Genomic DNA, 23,382 nt, shown 5'->3' with positions numbered 1-23,382 from the left:
ACTGCCAGCAGGAGAGACCAGGTTGCACAACATTGCTGAGTGAAGAGAAACTGTATACTGTACATAGATTTCTTTCTTTTTGAAATCACACCACAACATCATTTGTTTTACAGTGTCCATGCTGCAAACTCGCTACCAGGCACCACTCCCTTTTATGGTGGAAACTGTGCAGCGGAGACAGTAGATGAAAGTGCACATACCTTCTCTGAAACATACTGCAGTTGTAGTGTTACCAAAGAAGAACAGCGTAGCTCCACATTGATCGCTCCATAGCAAAAATACTGTACATTGATTGGAACAAAACAATAAAACTGAACCAAACAAACAACGTTATTACGCAATAGCTCTACTGGCAGACAATTTAAATTGGGCAAAGGTACGGATTGAAAACAGGTCTGAAACATACATTGAAAAACATACATTTCTCATGGTACCGAACAATCACTTGCAAGCATTTTTACAGCATCCCAAAAGGGACAGAGAGGGCGTTTCATCAGCATAAAATAAACAGCTAAGAACTGTATATTTTTTCTTGATTTGAATTCTAAATTCAATCAATGCTCATTCCTTTTATGCTTTATATTTCTGTTTTTTGACACTGTGCCCATGCTTTATGGCTGTACCATGACACACCAGCCCCCCTCAAATCTCCAAAGTAGGACACTTTGGCATTGATGAATCCTCTAATCTCGCCTTTGCTCTGTGGCAGTGGTTCCCAAACATGTTATATTCCCGTACCCCTTCAAACGTTCAACCTCCAGATGTGTACCCCCTCTAGCACCAGGGTCAGCGCACTCTCAAATGTTTTTTTTTTTGCCATCATTTAAAGCCTGCCATACACATACTACACAATACATTTATTAAACATAAGAATGAATGTGAGGTTTTGTCACAACCCGGCTCGTGGGAAGTGACAAAGAGCTCTTACAGGATCAGGGCACAAATAATAATATAATAATAATCAATCATTTTACTCTTTATTTAGCCATCTTACATATAAAACTTTATTTGTTCATCGAAAAAAATGAATAACTCACCACAGGTTAATGAGAAGGGTGTGCTTTAAATGACGCACATAACTCTGCAATGTTGGGTTGTATTAGAGTCTCAGTCTTAAATAATTTTTCACACAGTCTATGCCTGTGTTTAATTTTCATGCTAGTGAGGGCCGAGAATCCACTCTCACATGGGTACGCGGTTGCAAAGAGCATCAGTGTCTTAACAGCACGATTTGCCAAGGCAGGATACTCTGAGCGCAGCCCAATCCAGAAATATGGCAGTGGCTTCTGATTAAATTCAATTTTCACAAAACCGCTTGTTGCAATTTCGATAAGGCTCTCTTGTTCAGATATTGGTAAGTGGAATGGAGGCAGGGCATGGAAGAGATAATGAATCCAGTTGTTTGTGTCAGCCGTTTCGGGAAGGTACCTGCGTAATTGCGCACCCATCTCACTCAGGTGCTTCGCTATATCATATTTGATGTTGTCCGTAAGCTTGAATTCATTTGCACACACAAAATCATACAATGATGGAAATATCTGTGTGTTGTCCTTGTTAATGCAGTCAGAGAAGAGCTCCAACTTCTTAATCATAGCCTCAATTTTGTCCCGCACATTGAATATATTTGCGGAAGGTCCCTGTAATTCTAGATTCAGAACATTCAGGCGAGAAAAAAACATGAGCCAGATAGGCCAGTCGTGTGAGAAACTCGTCATCATGAAAGCGGTCAGACAAGTGAAAATTACGGTCAGTAAATAAAACTTTAAGCTCCTCTCGCAATTCAAAAAATCATGTCAATACTTTGCCCCTTCATAACCAGCGCACTTCTGCATGTTGGCAAAACGTTACATAGTGCTGCCCATATCATTGCATAGTGCAGAAAATACACGAGAGTTCAGGAGCATTGCTTTAACAAAGTTAACCATAGTGTCTTTCAATCTGTCAGACATTCCTTTGGCAGCAAGAGCCTCTCGGTGGATGCTGCAGTGTACCTAAGTGGCATCGGGAGCAACGGCTGGCACGCGCGTTACCACCCCACTATGTATCCCTGTCATGGCTTTTGCGCCATCAGTACAGATACCAACACATTTTGACCACGTCCATTTGATGTCACAAAGCTGTCCAGTACCTTAAAAATATCCTCTCCTGTTGTCCTGGTTTCCAAAAATTCCATAACGGACATATTCCAGGAGCTGTCCCAGGCCCGCCACGTCTGTTGACTCATCCAGCTGTAACACACAGAATTTACTGTCTTGTTTGCGAAGCGGTAATTGTTTCAAAACATCTCCTGCCATGCCATTGATGCGTTGTGAAACAGTGTTGTTTGATGAAGGTGTCGTTTTTTTGGACTTTCCCCCAGCATTGTCCCAGCCATATCCACGGCAGCAGGTATAATTAAGTCCTCCACGATAGTATGTGGCTTGCCTGTCCTAGCCACTCGGTAGTTCACCATATAAGACGGTATCTGTTGTTCATGGTATCTGTTGCTTTTATACATGTCTTACTACTCAAAAGTCGTCTTAATTCTCGCTCAAAAAACTCCTGTGGCTTATTTTTCAAATTGGCATGTTTTGTTTCTAAATGTCTGCGCAAGAGTGAAGGTTTCATCGAGTTGTGAGATAGTACTTTTGCACATATAACACACTGCAGCTGAGGAAAGGCACTACTACTCCCAATATAAGTGTAGTTCTCATCATATTTGCGTCTCTATGGTCCAATGTCCCTGTCTGTTGTTCTGTGCTTTCCCGGGAAAGGGGGCAGTAGCTCTTCGGCTGTATCAGATTCACAACTGTCAGTGTCCATGCTAGCTGGGCTAACAACAACTGTAGAATTACTGATGCTAGCATTGGATGTGCTCGTGGAAGCAAAACAACTTGTGTCGTCGACAGGTGCAGGTGTAGTACTGCTGGTAGTAGCAGTACTACCAGTAGAGCTGGTATGCGTCTCTATGGACGTGGGCCTTACTTTTTGTAACTATTTATCAATTTTCGAACAAACGGAATGAGCAGCAGCTATGTTTGGCTACATACGGACCGTTAGTGGAATTCCCGCGAGAGAGTAACGGTTAATGTGATTGGATGTTCATTATTTGACTAGGCTACCTGTATTTGACATTGTGTTGTTATTTCGCTGAACACTAGATGGTTTAATTTAATTTTGGGCAGTGAAACAAGGTGAGAAAAAAACCTCACCCAAATATATATATAGCCCGTTGGAAAATATAAATGGACTGTTTGAAAATGTGAAGATTTTTTTTTCTTTTTTCTTCAATGTGAATCACCTTTTTATTTGGCGTACCCCCGACGGCATTGGGCGTACCCCAGTTTGGGAATAGCTGCTCTGTGGGATGTGCTTGGGGGGAAATGCTACCATCAGTCTCTGCTTTTGCGGATGTCAACTTAATGTTTGGTCTGGTCATGTCAGGCCCCTGACCTAGAGACAACCAATCAACCACCCAGGTGTCTGAGTCATCAAATAACTTTCTCATTATGAACTCTGGGCCTTTCAACTCTTTTTGATTGAATCCACACCACAGTAGTCCATTATGGGGACAGCAGGATGTTTAACCATGCTCCATTTTTTTGACACTAGCCCCTGTGGAAAGTTCTATATCAGGTGAACCTTTTAGCCATAAGGTTACTATACATTTTTGACACTAGCCCCTGCAGAACGTTCCATATCAGGTGAGCCTGATTTATAGTAACCAATAAGGTTACAACAAAGTCAAATGACATTGAGCAATCAAACGGATGAAAGACCTGGAGTGGCATTGCTTTGCTCTCAGTCCTTTTCATCATCTGTAACCTTTAAAGAAATTTCATCGCACCTCATCTCTATTTCCCTGACAGGCGGGTTTCAAAGCAATGTGTGATATTTACACTCCTCGAGCAGAGATGGTTTTAATACTCTGCCTCCTTTGAATTTTGCCTTTGAAATGTGGTCAGTGATCACATTCTCTCTATGCTGTTTTCAAACATGCAAAGTAGCAGGATGGTTCAAACAACTATGGCCAGACAGTTTGACTCCTCCTGTAGAGTGAACTTTTAAACACAAACACACACACACACACACACACACACACACACACACACACACACACACACACACACACACACACACAGACACAGACAGACACACACACACACACACACACACTGAGTACCTGGCCTAGACTTCTCCAGATAAAAAAAGAGGGATAATATCTTTCCCTTTTTTCCACTCTACAGAGATGGAAACTGTCGCTCAGTATGTGAAAGCAGTGAAAGCAGTATTACCTGGAAAATTAAATCTGTGTGTCACACAATGTTTAAGACTGATTTAAACAATGCCTATAATTGGGTGCTTTGTGCTAAGATGGCTACAGAGAGGGGAGAATATATTTTCACCATGCTAGATAAAGAAATTAAGCATTCCTTCCTCTATTAACAACACATTTTTGGTATTTAATGTTTGCCGTTGTACTGCTGAAATATTAGAGCAATTCCTCTGCAGAAAATGAATTATAGAATAGAATTCACAAACTAGAGCCTGAATGGATTTACTTTTTCTGTCAGGGAGTGCTAAGGGCAACCCTGCATGACAGAGAGGGGTCCTCGAATGACATCCTCTTGGTGCTGGGCAGGAACTGGTCACTGGGTGTGGGCGTGGCCAACTCGTCCATCTCGGTAGTAAAGTGGTCAGGGCTCTCTCCATTGGTTGTGTCCTTGATGACGCTGTAGGTCAGGGCCGCGCTGTAAGACGCCGGCTTCTCCAATCGCTGCGGACCGCAGTGACACAACTTCTTGAAGGAGGTGCGGAACTTCTGAGACATGGCGTTGTAGATGACCGGGTTGACGGCACTGTTCAGGTAGATGCAGATGCGGCAGAAGAGTAGGAACCAGAGGTCCAGGTAAGCCTTGTCCAGGAAGGAGTTTACCACCACCAGCGTCCGGTAGGGCATCCAGAGGAGGGCAAAGAGCACCACCACCACAGCTAACATCTTAGTCACCTGACAACAACACATGGAAGAAAATCAACAGACATTTTCATCAAAAGACAGGGGAAAGAATAGAATTCAGCTTGACCGCTGTAAAAAAAACATTTTGACACGAACATGAACAATGTTCTGTTCCTGCTGTGCAAAGAAAAGTGGTTAAAATGGGTCAGAGAGCACCCTCTGACAATTAATATCAACCACAGACTGAAGGGACGGACAAAACAGCATCTGTAAGACTAAACCAACAGAGCCTAGAGAGCAGTTTAATTACAAATATAATTCTGATGTGATAATGTTTATATTAAACTCTATCATACTTATTTATGGTGTGAGGTCTCATACCAGTGATGTGTCTCTTATTGGATAGGGCCAGGGAGCGACTATCATCATTACTCGAGGAAGATTCCTGATCACTATGCTTATTCAATTTTGATCTTTCGAGGTAATTCATCAGGCCCTGGTAAGTGGCATGGATTGCACTGGTTTCCATTCATCGCTAGGCCAGTTAGAGATGCGTGTGTTATGTCAGAGCCTTATCCTGACTTGTTTTGCTAAATGACCTAGCAGTGAGCACAGATCCATCATCTGTCTTTCTTGTCTATGCCACTGAGACAGAAAGAGCCCAAGGCCGGCTTGGTCCATGTACAGACAAGGCTGGAAGATGTGCAACCGAGGTAACCTAATTCATTACAAATAAAACATTAAAGATGTCTTTAGTGCATATGTCTTCACACCCCAGAGTTAATTCTTGGTGGAAGCACCTTCAGCAGCCCTTACAGCTGGGAATCATTTTTTCTAATATTCTACCAACTTTGCTCAACTCTTCAAGCAACATACATGTACAGTATATCTGTGGTTTTTGTCAAAATTGCTTACGCAATTTAGTTGGGAGTCATTGATGGACAGCAATATTCAAACCTGGTCTCAGATTTTCAAGCAAATTTCATTCAGGACTGAGACTGGACCACTCAGGAATACTTAACATCTCTTGGAAAGCCATTCTGGTGTGTCTTTGGCATTAAAATGTGTGTAATTGTCCCGCTGAAAAATAGAAGACTGAGGCGGTTTTCCTCTAACCGTTTTACCTGGGCTTTGCTACTTTCATTTTTACCAGGGGTGAAGGTACTATATATATAATTCCGTACGGGTAGAATTACATATAGAATCCCTATTCAATTAATAGGAACTCTGTGGACCTATTAGTAAAAATCTGTCGTTTTAACTTTTCAAATGCATTACCTTTTAACAAAGAGTCTATTGATGCACCCGTGCATCAATCTAAGTAACCAATACAAATCTGTCAGTTTAACCTAGAGATATCCAATTTTTTTTTTTGCATGGGCTGCATCTCAATCCACCGCATCCGCCTATGTCAGCCTTACGCATCTGTGGTAGATGCCTCCGCATCTGCGGTGGAAGGTGGGCGAGATCATGACTGGTTATGTTAATGCAACATTAACCTGGAAAGTCTAAGCCATTTGGGGGGGGGGTATTTGATTACTTCAATTACTACAAAGGGCTCCTGTAAGCCTGGCAACCTGCGCATGTTACATACTGACCAAACCGGGCGCGCGCGTACGTCCGCAGTGTGCCATCGTGCACACATAGATTTTGTACACCCACACCAGAAGCGATTAGGACACGCAGGTTGAAATATTAATTTGCGGACAGTTCGAAAATAATTAAACATTTATGGCAATTTAGCTGGCTAGCTTGCTGTGCTGGCTAATTTGTCCTGGGATATAAACATTGGGTTGTTATTTTACCTGAAATGCACAAGGTCCTCTACTCCGACAATTAATCCACAGATAAAACGGTAAACTGAATTTGTTTCTCGTTATCTCTCCTCCTTCCTACAGGCTTCTTTTTCTTCTTTGGACTTTATGTGGCGGTTGGCACCCAACCTTACGGTGCATTACTACAACCGACTGGAGCGTGGATGTCAGTTCATCTGTCAATCACCCACGTGGGTATATACTCCCAAAAACCAATGAGGAGATGGCATGTTTCTAAAAACCAATGAGGAAATTTGAGAGGCAGGACTTGCCATTGAGCATCACAAAGGAACCGCGAGCGAGCAGTATGGGTGTAATGATTGAATAACATGTATGTGTACACTGATCGCGCACGCGACGCGAGCGATGTGGTCAGCATGCTAGTCCACTCTAAAATAATTCCCACATCCATACAGTGCACTGAGCAGCGGCCATTTGATGAATGGAAAGAGACATCTCTTACAAATCACCCAAAAGTGTAAGGAATTTAATTATGTTGTTGTCATTCATTAGGCCTACACTTGTAAACTGTCCAGTCGCATCTCGTTCTCGGCCACTCATCTCTGCCCTCACAAAATGTCACCGTTATCGTCGAACCACATCACATTTTGCGGCGTATTCCACAAGTTTTCTAGTCCATTCACTAATTTTCACGAGGGTGACATGCGTTAATGATAAATAGTAGTGTAATAGCCTAAAGGTTTCTTGGCATCTTCGTTTTAAATATTGTGTTGGCTCATGTTCAACCGGTATGGTGTACATGTATCCCAGTATTTATTTTGCCGGTACTCTGTCTCCAGTCCCTGCTGGTGACAAGCATTCCCATAACATGCTGCTGGCACCACAATACTTGAAAATCCACTCCATATAGCGGACCGCTCCCTTTCTTCAGATAGACTTACACCCCTCCCATTCGCATGCTCAGTCTCAGGTGCTGTGTATGCTCTATATGCGTTACAAACTACATCATTCAGTGACGTGTGCTGTCAGCATAGCGGTGAGGCTTTATGAGTCTATATTAACGTGGTTTGTTGCATGTTGACTTGCTCGTGCTGCACACTGTAATCTACTTACAATGATTACCCACTGGTTGAATTAACGTTGTTTCCACGTCGTTACAATGAAATTACGTTGAACTAACGTGGAATAGATGAGGAATAGACGTTGAATTGACATCTGTGCCCAGGGGGCAAATGTTCACTTCTCTCGGATGTCTTCACTCTTAGAAAAAAAGGTCTTAATTATCTATAACCTAAAAGGGTTATTCGGCTGTCCCCATAAAATAACCCTTTGAAGAACCCTTTTTGGTTTGAGGTAGAAACCTTTCCACACAGTGTTCTACATGGAACACAAAAGGCTTCTACCTTGAACCAAAATGGGTTCTCCTATGGGGACAGCCGAAGAACCCTTTTGGAAGCAATTTTTGTACGAGTGTACAGTATATTCTTTGAATGAACACCCCAACTTCACGACATATCATACCAGTGCAATTATAAAACTGTTGAATTCATAATCTAATTATACTGGAGTCACACACACACAAACACGCTGTAGTTATTGCACTGTAGATACACCGTTATAAGATAAACTTTAAAACAATAGTGGCAACTTACCTGCCTGCGAGATCGGGCAGTTGTGCTACAGGATGAATTGTTGGTGCTCATCATCCTATTTCCTTGGCATGATTCTTTTTTCCACTTTTTAGTATTTTCCTTGGGGTCTGCCGGCAATGGGTTGAGGAAAAGAATTCTAGCGATAAATCCATACAGAACAGTGGCTAGCATGAGAGGCACCACATAGAACACTGCAAAGTCAGTGAAGTAGATTGGCAGGTAAAGATTTCTTGACACTTTGTATTCGCATGAGACCAAGGTAATATTGTCGTAAATCAACTCTTTCGTGTCAGACAGATAAAACCACAAGGCGCAGTAGAGCGAGGTAAAAGCCCAAACGACCACTATGATTTTCTTTGCTCTTGACAGAGTGCACATAAACTGCGCTTTTATGGGGTGGCAGATGGCTATGTACCGCTCAATGGTGAAAGCGGAGATGGAGCATGAAGACGCGTTGATGCCCAAGTACTGGAAATAAGTTATGCTAAGGCACCCGACGTATCCGTACACCCAGCCTCCTCCATACAAACTCTCTGTAATATTCGGCAGTCCCGCCGCAGTCAGAACCATCAGGTCGGCCACCGCCAAACTCACCAGGTAACAGTTGGTGGGTGTCCGCATGTGTTTGGTTGTAAGAACAACTAGTATCACCATAACGTTTCCAACTATTCCTATCCCACAGATGAGGATCACAAAAAATATGCTGACCACTTTGTATTCCATGCTATAATCAGTCCATGGACCAAGCGTCTGGTTATCTGGATATGAAGTAACATTTTCCATGGTTTAGTTCTGTACACTTCACTTGGAGGAGTAATTCATTTCAGACATAGACTTTACATTTAAAATAGCCTCGAGAGCTCCATTAAAAAAAAATATTAGTTCCAAAACGAAGTCATTATTCAATAAAGTTTTTTGTATTACTTATCCAAAATAAAATGTAAATCATTTCATGAGGTTATGAAAGCGATATATCATATAAAATCGAGCAAAATATATTCGATGAATACGAAGACCAGGTTTGGATGTTGGTGTTGTTTACCCATGTTTTAGTCCTCTTTAGACACGAAGTTAGGCAAACTGACAGTATAAGCAAAGAGGTAAAGTAAAGAGGTGTGACATGTCGTGCGCTGCTCCAGTCTAAGACAGCCTTCTCATTACGCACAGAGCTCCAAACAGCGTTTTGACTGTGGCTCCACTCTCTACCAGCTGTTCTGGTAGTAGTGTGGTTGTAGCCAACAGAAAAGCCCTGTATGCATGCATTTTAACAATGGACATAAAACATGTACACAGTAAAAATGTACTATTTGGATAAAGCCTAAAACAATAAAGGAGTTAGGTATTCTCAATTTTAGAAAGCTACGTTTGTGTGAAACCAAATATATTAACCAAATATATGATTCAATGCCAACTGTTATATTTGATTATTACCACACCTATATTTCAAATTGTAAATTTGTAAAATCCTACTCAAAATTGGATATTTCAGATGTATTGGTTATATGAAAGTCTTGCTTGGATATCATGACATCACATGGGTTCAGCGTCTTTCTCTTGCTTGCATTGACCTCCCAGCTAGCACATAACGTTCTGAGAACTATATATTTCATAGAGCTTGGTGAGAGCGTGGTTGTCCTATGGTCATTTTGCATTAAACCTTCCCGACATTTTCTGGGAACAGTGCAGGATAGTTGCTTGACCAAAAATGATATATTGGTGTTTCATTACTTTAACAGAACTTTTCATAAAAGTTCAAACATGGTTACATTTCATTAAAATGTTGGTAATGTCCTAGCAAAGTTCTCCAACTGGTTTGACATTGGGAATGTTCTCAAATAGTTCAAAAACAATGTTCTTCAGTGGGAATTTCAGTACTTTAACAATACATGTTTCCTGCAGGTTTCCTGTGGTTCTATGTAAAGTCAGGTTTAACAGAACATTCAAATAATGTTTTTTTCTTTCATCCTTATTTCACCAGGTAAATTGACTGAGAACACATTCTCATTTACAGCAAAGACCTGGGGAATAGTTACAGGGGAGATGAAAGTGCCAATTGGAAGCTGGGGATGATTAGGTGGCCACGATGGTATGACGGCCAGATTGTGAATTTAGCCAGGACACTGGGGTTAACACCCCTAGTCTTACGATAAGTGCCATGGGATCATTAGTGAGAATCAGGACACCCGTTTAACGTCCCATCCGAAAGACAGCACCCTACACAGGGCAATGTCCCCAATTACTGCCCTGGGGGCAAGCCTGCTTAGGTTCAGTGGCAAGCCAGCCAGCACCGAACTTACTTTGGCTTTCTGGTTTCACCGAAAAAATGTAACAAATACAAACTAATATATATATATATATATAAAAAAAAACATTTTTCATGTTTTACCAAGTGGATATTTAACTTTGGAATAACCTATCCACATTTTCAAATGGGTTACAAGCAATTAATTACATTTCGTCTTAATGAAGATATTAAGTTGGTTCCATTGCATGAATAAATGACTCCAAACACTTTCTTTACATAATACTCTCACATTAACTGATTAGAATAATGTAACTAAATGGTGGCCATTACATCAACGGAAACCTTTCCGGGCTTTTTAGTATCACTGTACTTAATTAAGCAGATATCATTTAAGAGTCAGTGCTGGCAGTGAACATAAAATCATTTTAAAAAACAACACAATACCTGAAATGACATTCACTCTCACGAGTGGCCCAAAATTACAAAGTGAAAACCACGCCCCATTAGGCCACGCCTCCAACTCTTATGCTAGACTTCCACCACTGCATTGCACCCATCGCTATGCAATGTGAATGTGCATGAAGTGTTGTAAGCAATTGAGAAGCATCAATTCAATTTTTTTTAAATCACATTGATCTGTCAAATTCGGTATTTGATTTCAGACAAATTGAATTGAATAGGTTGAACGAAACAAAGTGTAATTTTGAATCACAGTGTCTAAATGACTAAAATGTACAGTACCAGTCAAAAGTTTGGACACACCTAATCATTCCAGCGTTTTTCTTTATTTTTACGTTGTAGAATAATAGAGAAGCTATCAGAACTATGAAATAACACATATGGAATCATTTAGTAACCAAAAAAGTGTGAAACAATTCGAAATATATTTTATATTTGAGATTCTCCAAAGTAGCCACCCTTTGCCTTGATGACATCTTTGCACACACTTTTACATATTCAACCCCTTTTTTGGGCAGGTACAAAACTACCGTAATTCTTCCGTTCATTTTTTAAAAACCGGTACCGGTTACCACCATTGTGTTCATGAGAGTCTCCCCTTTCCACAGAGTGGTCATAATAGTTATAAGTCAAACCGTTCAGGCGCTACAGAAGTTTTGTGTCATGGTCTGACAAACACTTCTCTAGCCCTGCCACCTTTCACCACAGATGCGGAAGTGCCAGTGCGCTAGTTTAAATTGACAGATTTTGATGGGGATTTTTGGATTATGTTCGCGAGATTGACGCACCAGTTCATCAATCGACTCTAGGGGGTTTTAAGCACAATAAATGTGTAACATATTCCATGAATTGGATTTATAATATAGCCTATCATACAAATTCGTAACATATGACAAAAATGGATGCGGTAGTACACAATTGGATGAAGTAGTACACAAACAAACGGGTAACCCGTTTTGACTTGTGAGCACCTCTTTCAAAACTACTGGCTGAAGTTATACATAAAGTTCAAGAGGGCATCTGTGTTGAATGGCTGAAACAGTGAACGCTGATAATGCATCAATTAATAATGTGTGTGTGTGTGTGTGTGTGTGTGTGTGTGTGTGTGTGTGTGTGTGTGTGTGTGTGTGTGTGTGTGAATGTGTGTGTGTAGGTAAGTAAATAAATAAAACAACAGTAAAAAGACATTTGAATAAAGAGTAGCAAGGCTATGTACAGACACCTGTTAGTCAGGCTTATTGAGGTAGTATGTACAGCATGTAGTATGTACATGTAGGTATATATATAGTGTGTCCGTCCTCACAGGCAGAGTTCAGGAGGTTAAGATCACACATTTTTCAAAGTACAGATGGAGAGAGACATGTAATTACAATTGGACACCCTAAGCACAAAACCTTCACTATAGGGGTTCAAAATGACCTCAGTCTAATATGTTATCGATACATATTGAAGGGTTGATTTGAGGCCTCGACTCCCAAGGCTGATGTGATAAATCTCTGGGTTGACGTCAATTTATTTGATTTATTTATTTAACCTTTATGTAACTCAATCAAAGGGTTACTGGAATCAATATGTCAGTTTACTGCTGTTGTGACCTGGAGCAAGGTACTTCTTGTTTCCAGTCTGTCGTGGGTGCTGTTACAGCAAAAATAACAGGCAATAAAAATATCCCATTGTAAAACCTCTCTGTGATTGGACATTTAAGCATAATTCAGAAAGAACATAGTTATTGTTCATATATTAACATACCACACCTCCTAAATAATAGTCATGGACACCGCTCACAAAACAAATGTGACTTGATCAGTGGTGTTCTCATCGTCACATCGGCGTGACTCTGCAGGTACTCACAAGTAAATCAAATCAAATCAAAATCAAATCAAATCAAATTTTTATTTGTCACATACACATGGTTAGCAGATGTTAGTGCGAGTGTAGCGAAATGCTTGTGCTTCTAGTTCCGACAATGCAGTAATAACAAGTAATCTAACTAACAATTCCAAAACTACTGTCTTGTACACAGTGTAAGGGGATAAAGAATATGTACATAAGGATATATGAATGAGTGATGGTACAGAGCAGCATAGGCAAGATACAGTAGATGGTATCGAGTACAGTATGTACAAATGAGATGAGTATGTAAACAAAGTGGCATAGTATAGTATAAAGTGGCTAGTGATACATGTATTACATAAGGATACCGTCGATGATATAGAGTACAGTATATACGTATGCATATGAGATGAATAATGTAGGGTAAGTAACATTTATATAAGGTAGCATTGTTTAAAGTGGCTAGTGATATATTTACGTCATTTCCCATCAATTCCCATTATTAAAGTGGCTGGAGTTGAGTCAGTGTCAGTGTGTTGGCAGCAGCCACTCAGTGTTAGTGGTGGCTGTTTAACAGTCTGATGGCCTTGAGATAGAAGCTGTTTTTCAGTCTCTCGGTCCCAGCTTTGATGCACCTGTACTGACCTCGCCTTCTGGATGATAGCGGGGTGAACAGGCAGTGGCTCGGGTGGTTGATGTCCTTGATGATCTTTATGGCCTTCCTGTGACATCGGGTGGTGTAGGTGTCCTGGAGGGCAGGTAGTTTGCCCCCGGTGATGCGTTGTGCAGACCTCACTACCCTCTAGAGAGCCTTACGGTTGAGGGCGGTGCAGTTGCCATACCAGGCGGTGATACAGCCCGCCAGGATGCTCTCGATTGTGCATCTGTAGAAGTTTGTGAGTGCTTTTGGTGACAAGCCGAATTTCTTCAGCCTCCTGAGGTTGAAGAGGCGCTGCTGCGCCTTCTTCACGATGCTGTCTGTGTGAGTGGACCAATTCAGTTTGTCTGTGATGTGTATGCCGAGGAACTTAAAACTTGCTACCCTCTCCACTACTGTTCCATCGATGTGGATAGGGGGGTGTTCCCTCTGCTGTTTCCTGAAGTCCACAATCATCTCCTTAGTTTTGTTGACGTTGAGTGTGAGGTTATTTTCCTGACACCACACTCCGAGGGCCCTCACCTCCTCCCTGTAGGCCGTCTCATCGTTGTTGGTAATCAAGCCTACCACTGTTGTGTCGTCCGCAAACTTGATGATTGAGTTGGAGGCGTGCGTGGCCACGCAGTCGTGGGTGAACAGGGAGTACAGGAGAGGGCTCAGAACGCACCCTTGTGGGGCCCCAGTGTTGAGGATCAGCGGGGAGGAGATGTTGTTGCCTACCCTCACCACCTGGGGGCGGCCCGTCAGGAAGTCCAGTACCCAGTTGCACAGGGCGGGGTCGAGACCCAGGGTCTCGAGCTTGATGACGAGCTTGGAGGGTACTATGGTGTTGAATGCCGAGCTGTAGTCGATGAACAGCATTCTCACATAGGTATTCCTCTTGTCCAGATGGGTTAGGGCAGTGTGCAGTGTGGTTGAGATTGCATCGTCTGTGGACCTATTTGGGCGGTAAGCAAATTGGAGTGGGTCTAGGGTGTCAGGTAGGGTGGAGGTGATATGGTCCTTGACTAGTCTCTCAAAGCACTTCATGATGACGGATGTGAGTGCTACGGGGCGGTAGTCGTTTAGCTCAGTTACCTTAGCTTTCTTGGGAACAGGAACAATGGTGGCCCTCTTGAAGCATGTGGGAACAGCAGACTGGTATAGGGATTGATTGAATATGTCCGTAAACACACCGGCCAGCTGGTCTGCGCATGCTCTGAGGGCGCGGCTGGGGATGCCGTCTGGGCCTGCAGCCTTGCGAGGGTTAACACGTTTAAATGTCTTACTCACCTCGGCTGCAGTGAAGGAGAGACCGCATGTTTTCGTTGCAGGCCGTGTCAGTGGCACTGTATTGTCCTCAAAGCGGGCAAACAAGTTATTTAGTCTGCCTGGGAGCAAGACATCCTGGTCCGTGACTGGGCTGGATTTCTTCCTGTAGTCCGTGATTGACTGTAGACCCTGCCACATGCCTCTTGTGTCTGAGCCGTTGAATTGAGATTCTACTTTGTCTCTGTACTGGCGCTTAGCTTGTTTGATAGCCTTGCGGAGGGAATAGCTGCACTGTTTGTATTCGGTCATGTTACCAGACACCTTGCCCTGATTAAAAGCAGTGGTTCACGCTTTCAGTTTCACACGAATGCTGCCATCAATCCACGGTTTCTGGTTAGGGAATGTTTTAATCGTTGCTATGGGAACGACATCTTCAACGCAAGTTCTAATGAACTCGCACACCGAATCAGCGTATTCGTCAATGTTGTTATCTGACGCAATACGAAACATCTCCCAGTCCACGTGATGGAAGCAGTCTTGGAGTGTGGAGTCAGCTTGGTCGGACCAGCGTTGGACAGACCTCAGCGTGGGAGCCTCTTGTTTTAGTTTCTGTCTGTAGGCAGGGATCAACAAAATGGAGTGGTGGTCAGCTTTTCCGAAAGGGGGGCGGGGCAGGGCCTTATATGCGTCGCGGAAGTTAGAGTAACAATGATCCAAGGTCTTTCCTCCCCTGGTTGCGCAAGTATTAATTAGAATGGGCTTTCACTGCCATCTTGTGGACAAATTGCAAATAGAGAGACTTGGGGAAATACATCCTCCACCATTGTGTGCTTTTGTTTAGGTCAATGAATGCCTAAAGGAATATGAAACACAACATTTAATTAGGACTCTTAACAGACCCAATTATACTCAAGGGGGATAATTATGAAAACGGTGACTACTTAATGCATATTCATTCATCACTGCCCCCCCCCCTCCCCCCCACCACCACCACCACCACCACCACCCCCCTTTAAGCCTTGGGAACAATCGAGACATGTGTATGTTTGTGTTGTGTATGTGTGCCATTCAGAGGGTGAATTGAATGGGCAAGACAAAAGGTTTCACTGCCTTTGAACGGGGTATGGTAGTAGGTGCCAGGCACACCGGTATGATTGTGTCAAGCAAGAACTGTAACGCTGCCGGGTTTTTCACGCTCAACAGTTTCCCGCGTGTAACAAGAATGGTCCACCACCTGAAAGGAATACAGCCAACTTGGAGTCTTGGAGTCAACATGGGCCAGAAGCCCTGTAGAATGCTTTTTCGACACCTTGTCGTCCATGCCCCGGAGAATTTAGGCTGTTTAGAGGGCAAAGGGTGGTGCAACTCAATATTCTAATGTTTTATACAGTCAGTGTATTTTTAAAAACAGTCAAACTGTCAATTGAATCCCCAAACTGTTTTGGTATCAACTCAACTGCACTCTTGCAAAATGGGTTATGTTATATTATAGAGGAAGAGGTCAAAACGGCTTTTGTTTTTCACCGTGTGGACAAATTTTCTCTATTATCACCAAACATATTTCAATTTTCTGAACTGCTGCATTCTCTCAGGAGGCGGGTGTATTCCTTTAGGCTAAATAATCTATTGGGTGTGTTTGCTGAGCGAGTAGTCTGAAATATAATTAAAATGTTGGGTCATAGTTGACTGGCTGTGATGGATTATCATTCATCTTAAACTGAGACATGAATGTGTAACTGACTAAGATATTGCAGGGTTGTCAGTCCATTAATTTGTGAAGATCTATTTCGTAAAAGCTTTGACTGTGATGTAATTATATTTTATGCTAATGCCATTAATTATTTATTACAAAGCATTTTGTGAATACATTCCTGTTCTAATTTAACTTTCAAGCTAAACTCCACAACAACCAACAAAAAAAGTTTGTTTTTATTTTTTTGTATTTGCCGTGGTTACCTTGCCAACAGACTTCTCAAGGTTTGGCACGTTTCGTCTCCAAAAATGAATGACATTTGGCCTGAAGTCAAGCTTATTTAATTTGACTAGTGAACAAAACCTATCCCTGCTTCAAACCTGTGTGTTTTCCATAGTAAACAGCTTTCCTGCAGAAGTATGCTCTGCATACAAAAACACAAAAATAGCTGTTTTTATGACCCAACACTAAATCCCCATGACATGGTTTGATCACAATAATAGCAAATATTGCTCACTCTAAAACTAGATTTTCAACTGCATGGTGTAATCATTTCATAATTAGATACAGTAAAAGTATCTAAATGTCACAAAGAGATAGGACTAATATTTCAGTTGCATAGACATTCAGGGGCAAGTCGTAGAGTTACACAAAATAGCTTCCAGATAAATTAGTATGCAAAGCAAGCCCCGCTACGGTAGAGGCCTTAGTTGATAGCATTACATTCATTATAATGCAGAGAGTGCGGGTAGACAGAAAATAATAATCAATTATCCCTGCCTAGAAGTTTAATCGAATGAGCAGCATGAGTTAATGATTGTTGCAAAAAAAAGTTTTTTTTTATCTCTTCATCTTTTCATCAAAAGATGAATTTCTTCTTTAATCTGCCAATCTGGGACACACACACACAGCCTTGCCTTCCTGTATTTGCTTCCATCTTTTGAGGTGTATTCCTTCTGAAAGGCATTACAACAAAAAAGCTGATTGATATTCAAATAAGAGAAAACAGCGCTTAAATTGCGAGAAGTTAAAACATAACCCATAGTATCCATGTCAGGGCAAGACCTTGGTCCAATTAGAAAAACCATTCAATGAACCTTCAGTGCCAACTACTGAATATTTTATGACCCTGTCTAACTGTTATCAACCTCTACAACCGCTCTCGGATTTCTCTACTACTCCCTATCTCTCTATTATACTCTGTACTTTTCTTTCTCTAATAGAGTCCCTGAGGTCATTTTAATTTCTCGTAACGCTCTGGCCACCCTGCCTTGGCCTCCCCTGGAAGATGGTGTCAAAACATCTCAAATGCAGCTAGGGTTTGCGTGCCAACTCTCCAAAAACAATCTCTAAGGCATACGCCACCAGCTTATTAATAATCCACCAAGCATTGGCCTTTAGATGCCCAGAGGCTGATGCTTGATCATATTCCCTTCTGTACACTTGCAATTGTTTATAAATGTAATTGAAATAAGTAACATAGATTAATCTAATCATATTTCATCACATGACATGGGCATGTACGGTGGGAGGCTGTTTACTGTTTACATTAGCTGGTTAATGTTTAGTGCTTTAGGTTTTAGACTTAAGGGTTCATGTTCTATTCATGTTCTATTTTCTAAAAAAGCGTCAAGATTGTCATAGCCCATACATATTCTCTGTACATCCAGCACACTTGTAAATATCCTTTCCTATTTTGATGTTGTTTGCTAATACGTTACTTTGTCTTCATTGTGATTGCTGCCAAAGGAATTGCCTCTTTGAGGACATGAACGTTTTCTGAATCAAAATGAGTTATCCCCTAAAGATAATGCACGAGGAGTGGCCTATCCATGTATATAATCTACAGCCCATTCTACCTTTGGATGTGCCAGTGGCATGAGACACTCTATGAAGATGTAATGGCCTCTGGGTTTCTGTCTTTGCCGCATGCAGGGTTTTTGTCCTTGGCGGAGTGGTGTAGCCTAGCTGTAGCAGATAACAACCGGTGGTCTGTAAGTCTGAGACAAGTACATAGTCACATACGGTATCAGCTCTGTTCATACTTGGAATAGACAGCAGCTTGGCCATTCTCATAATGCAGGGTCATGATACATCAAGCCATGACTGGGCAGTATTGCTTCCCAAGCTCCGCTGTAACAACTGGCTAGATTAATCACTTCCCTCCTCTCTCTCCTCTCTCCTCCAGCCTCATCGGTTAAATGGTAGCTTATTGGGCCATGGGCCAAAGTCCTTCACCCTGTACTGCTTCTGGTCTGCTGCTGGCAACGTGTGACTGGGCAATTCTGTCTGATGCTGTTGTCTGTTTGTGCTCTGGAATGTAATAGTTTGCTCTCTCGATATTTGCATGGCCTCAATAGCTTTAAATTGTGGTGAATGGGACACAGCTGCATAAAGGGATAGGGTTATACTAACAAATATGCAGGTGGAGGTGACAATGGCATCAATTGAAATGCAAAGTGTTGCCATTCAGAAAGATCATTGTACTGTATCTTTCGGATTGCTTTAAAGCTTTACAAAGATGAGGATGACATGTACTAATATTTTCAGGGCTAGCTCTCTAGATTAAACATGGATTAAATTATGCCTTTGACATAGTGACCACTAATCTTCCATGGGGCCAGGGCACACAGATTGTTGGGCCAATAACCGAAAGGTTATTGGATCGAGAATACCAGAGCCGACAATGTAAAAATCTGTAATTCTGCCCCTGAGCAAGGCAGTTAACCCCCAACAACTACTGCTCCCCTGGCACCGATGACGTGGATGTCGATTAAGGCAGCCCCCCCCACCTCTCTGATTCAGAGGGGTTGGGTTAATTGTGGAAGACACATTTCAGTTGAATGCATTCAGTTGTACAATTGACTAGGTGCCCCCTTTCCCTTTCTCCCATGTGGATCAGTTGACCACTGTAAACGGGCTATTGGTTTTAGGCCTATGCATGTTTTCACTTGATGCAACCAAGCATCTACACGAAGTATACATCTCGAGAAGATTATTAGCACAGCTCTGGTAACGTTAATTGACATTTGATCAAATAAACGATATCGAATGTCCATAAGGTTGATACTTTAGGAGGCAAAATGTTTAAGTCTATATGGACTTCAAATGCAGAGGTCCATGAGAATTAAATCCTCTCTGGTGTGTGTTCATTTGAATGCACACCGAAGTAATCTGCATCTGCTCAAGAGTACCGGGGGTAGCCAGCTCATTTCAGCACCATAGCGAGGCAGCTTAAACCTTGCGTGGGAGGGAGGGACTACAGCGAAAATCTTTCCTCCCAAGCAGACGAGGACTCGAGGCTACGTTTTCAGTTTCGTTAAAGGCATTTAGTCATCGATCTATTATGATTCCTCTATGCAAAGTATTCTGGCATGATGAAGAATGAATTCTAAAGAAGTAAGTGCTTTTATATTATTTATTGCCTGAAATACAGTAGTTTATATTAGCTGAGCACACTAAGCAGATGCACTGTGGCTATAGGGAAGACTGTGCATGCTCCAAATACGCATCGCAAAAACTATCACGTTATTTGATTCATCTTCAACATTTCACAGCGATGTTGTGAATAAGAGCATATTGCATGGCGTGGAAAGCCTTTTATCTACTTCAAACCCATCCCCTTTCCCGCACAGAGCAGCCTACTGAAATGATTTATCTCCATAACAGCCTATTATTGGAAAATGTATGTGCCCTACGATACAGTTATGTACACTTCTCATGACTAGGTATGTGTGTTCTTCCATACTACGATATACATTATGTTTGAAAAATAACTACAGATAATCGGGTTGAAGGGGATTGCACACTAATTGGATACTGCTAATCTGTCACTTTAATCGCTTTGTATACATGGAGCAAATTACTTAAACCCAAACAATTGTACATTTTTAGGCTAAGTATTTCTGATAACATCATGAGCATACTTGCCCATAATGCGCTTGAAGCGCCACACATTACGCACAGGTGGCTGCTGTTTTCCCCAATGCAATAATTTGATAGTTTTTAATAATCAGGCCCTATGTGACATCTGCTTTGTCAATTATTTCTCATCAGGGATGCTGCGGACTCAGAACGCCGTGGGGAAATAACTGAAGTGAACCAGCGGAAAGAATCGAATGGCTTCTGTAGAGCTGCTTTATATAGATAAGGAAGGAAGAGGCAGACAACCCGATCCTCCCCGCGTCCTTGACTGGGCTTCCAATCCGGTTCATGTTCGTAAAGCGAGCAGTTTAGCCGGAGGGGCGCTCTCTATCTCAGCTCCGGGCTGCAAAGGACTGTGTAATTCAGCACCAAGGACGGTTCCCCTTAACGGACGTCCGCATTTTAAACACGGTCACCCTGCGGTGGAGAAGGTCAGAGTGTGCTGCGACGAGGAATCAGAGACATCTTTCACCTATGTCGACGAGAATGTGAATTTGCGCCTGCCAAGCCCTGGGAAAAGTGGGGAAAGTATCCACAAATCCTGGTGCAGGCCTAATGACTGTGCGAGCGACATTCGGCCCGAGGGGTTGCATGAGCTCTCCCTAATGTCAGATGATGATCTCACATCAGAAAGTTCGGGGGCATCTGTAGATTACGGTTTTATAAGCGCGGTCACTTTCCTAGTCACTGGGATCTCGTTAGTGATTATATCCTATGCAGTCCCTCGCGAGGTCAAAGTGGACCCGGAGAGCGTGTCCGCGAGGGAGATGGAGAGGCTGGAAATCGAAAGTGCCAGGGTAGGGGCACACCTGGATAGGTGCGTGATAGCAGGGCTTTGTCTACTGACGCTGGGCGGGGTAGTGCTGTCCACTCTGCTAATGATATCTATGTGGCAGGGAGAGATGTACAGGAGAAAGGCCTTTGCATATTCCAAGCACTCAGCGAAACTATATGGCTCCATCATTTTAAAAACGAGGTCTAGCCCTAGTCGATCGTCCGCACACCTGTCTATGAAGGAAGAGATAGACGAGACCTTGAATTAAAATGATATCCGGTGTTACTAAGCCAGGCCAACACAATAATGCATGATGTAGGTTCTCCAGACCCAAAGCGTGCAACCGGAACACATCAGTCGGTCTACCTACAGTTACATTAGCATAACTGTTAAAATGTTCATTTGTTTTAATATCCAAGATTATGAAGTATACATTGTCTTACAGTATCATCTCCATATCATTTAATGGACGTGCAAGGTATAGGCCTATTTAAGCAGAATGAATAAGCATGACAACAAAAATAAAAAATAAAAACATAATTATTTTTTTTTTACTTGTTTTTGGAAATGGAAAATGCTGGCTCACATTTTTTCATAAATGCAATCTCTGAGAGGTTTCATTTATTATTAAGGTGATCCATTTTTTATGTGAAAGTGCCCGACAGTCAGTAATGTGATGCACACACGCATTTTAGAGGGAAAAGTGTCTGTCCCATGAGTTTAGAAAGTGAGATGTATTAACCTAGTCTAGTGCACTATAGACGAGACCTATATGTCAAAATCTGCTCAGTGGTGCACATGCTAACATCCAATGGCCTTTTTTACTTCCTCAATGCAGGTGAGCCTAATTCTCACTGTGGTTTCTCACTGTGTGTGTACGGAGGGGGGCCACATAATCACACATGAAAGACTTGCCCCAGTTTATACAGCTGTCCTGCCCTGTATTGTACTGCACTGTATTGTACTGCACTGTATTGTACTGCACTGTGTTGCACTGTACACGTCAAATAACCTACTTCTAATGTACTGTACCTGCAGTATATGCAATTATCATACTTGAATGATCACGCAACACGAGAACACACTGGATCACAATATAACAATGTAATGAATCTTTAAGAGAAATAGTATTTTATTTATAGGCTAGGCCTACGCCACCAATGTTTTTATTATAGGCTGCTAATGGACGTACATCCTACGACACTCTAAACCGTATTGTATTCCCCCGTGGAGTCTCAGATATGCCTTTAAAATGTTACTGGAAAAGGGATCTGTTTCTTTTAACAAACCAGAAACGATGGGTGCAACAAAAACAGGAAATGTTCTATTCAGTTCATAGAACTGTTGGTTGAGAATGACTTTCTCCATGGTGAAGTGAGACACATCACCACTGTCATTTGCGACCGTCTCTGTGTTGTCGGCCTACTACTGTAGCCTTTGAGTCAAGAGGCGTCAAAGGGGACTTGTTACCTTGAAAATGGTTCCATGATTTCAATTCTTCCAAAGCCTTTATTCACAATCACAAGTGCTTGCCTCGAGGGGAAATATGCATGTTGGATATCACTAGAAACAGCTCATTCATGTTGTCATTTTGTGGGGCAAATTCATGTTGTCATTTTGTGGGGCAAATTCATGTTGTTGGCTATTAATTATACTCGTCATGTGTTTTCCACTCTACTGTTCGATCAGGCATATACGGTAATGGAATAAAATATACACCCCAAGAATTACAGCAACATGGTAAGACTCTTGTTACTATAAGGAGACCCTACAGTCTCGAGAGCACCTTCTTTTGTGACAATGGCACAGTTATGGCTAACGCATGGTACAACGACTGGTCGTGTAACTGTACAGTAGCAGACTGAAGGTGAAACAGAAACTCTTCAACTCAATGCATTACTTGACACGTGTCCTAAGTACCTTTAACATCACACAACCGAGCCTAGTTGGATTAGATTTTTAGCAGACAGTCTTATCCCATAGCAATTTACAGTAGTGACTGCATACATTTTCAAATTTGTTTGTACTGGTCCCCAGTGGGAATTGAATCCAGAACCCTGGCATTGCAAGTGCAAGGCACTACCTACTGAGCTACACAGGGTGGCACGGTGTCTCAGTGGAAAAGCACTTTCTTTGTTCCCTCTTCCCTTTTCACTTCTAGGATGCATCCCAATAATCTCT

The 23,382-nt window shown here is 42.1% G+C and overlaps 2 protein-coding genes across 2 annotated transcripts; one reads left to right on the top strand and one right to left on the bottom strand.

Moving 5' to 3' along the window:
- Window positions 1-3,212: 3,212 nt before the first annotated feature.
- Window positions 3,213-9,547, bottom strand: LOC110518733 (thyrotropin-releasing hormone receptor-like). Its single transcript, XM_021596172.2, has 2 exons — window positions 8,364-9,547; window positions 3,213-4,987 (listed from the first exon to the last, which is right to left on the bottom strand). The coding sequence occupies exons 1-2, from the start codon at window positions 9,144-9,146 to the stop codon at window positions 4,550-4,552; spliced, it is 1,221 nt and encodes a 406-aa protein (XP_021451847.1). The 5' UTR covers window positions 9,147-9,547; the 3' UTR covers window positions 3,213-4,549.
- A 10,179-nt stretch (window positions 9,548-19,726) lies between these two features.
- Window positions 19,727-22,929, top strand: LOC110518723 (transmembrane protein 74). Its single transcript, XM_021596165.2, has 2 exons — window positions 19,727-19,901; window positions 20,559-22,929. Exon 2 carries the CDS (start codon window positions 20,621-20,623, stop codon window positions 21,467-21,469), a length of 849 nt encoding a protein of 282 aa, XP_021451840.1. The 5' UTR covers window positions 19,727-19,901; window positions 20,559-20,620; the 3' UTR covers window positions 21,470-22,929.
- The last annotated feature ends 453 nt before the right edge of the window (window positions 22,930-23,382 follow it).

This window comes from Oncorhynchus mykiss, chromosome 3, assembly GCF_013265735.2.
Source record: "Oncorhynchus mykiss isolate Arlee chromosome 3, USDA_OmykA_1.1, whole genome shotgun sequence".
NCBI classification, from domain to species: domain Eukaryota; kingdom Metazoa; phylum Chordata; class Actinopteri; order Salmoniformes; family Salmonidae; genus Oncorhynchus; species Oncorhynchus mykiss.
Note: the sequence above shows the minus strand (reverse complement) of the source record. Positions and strands in the feature narration are given on the sequence as shown.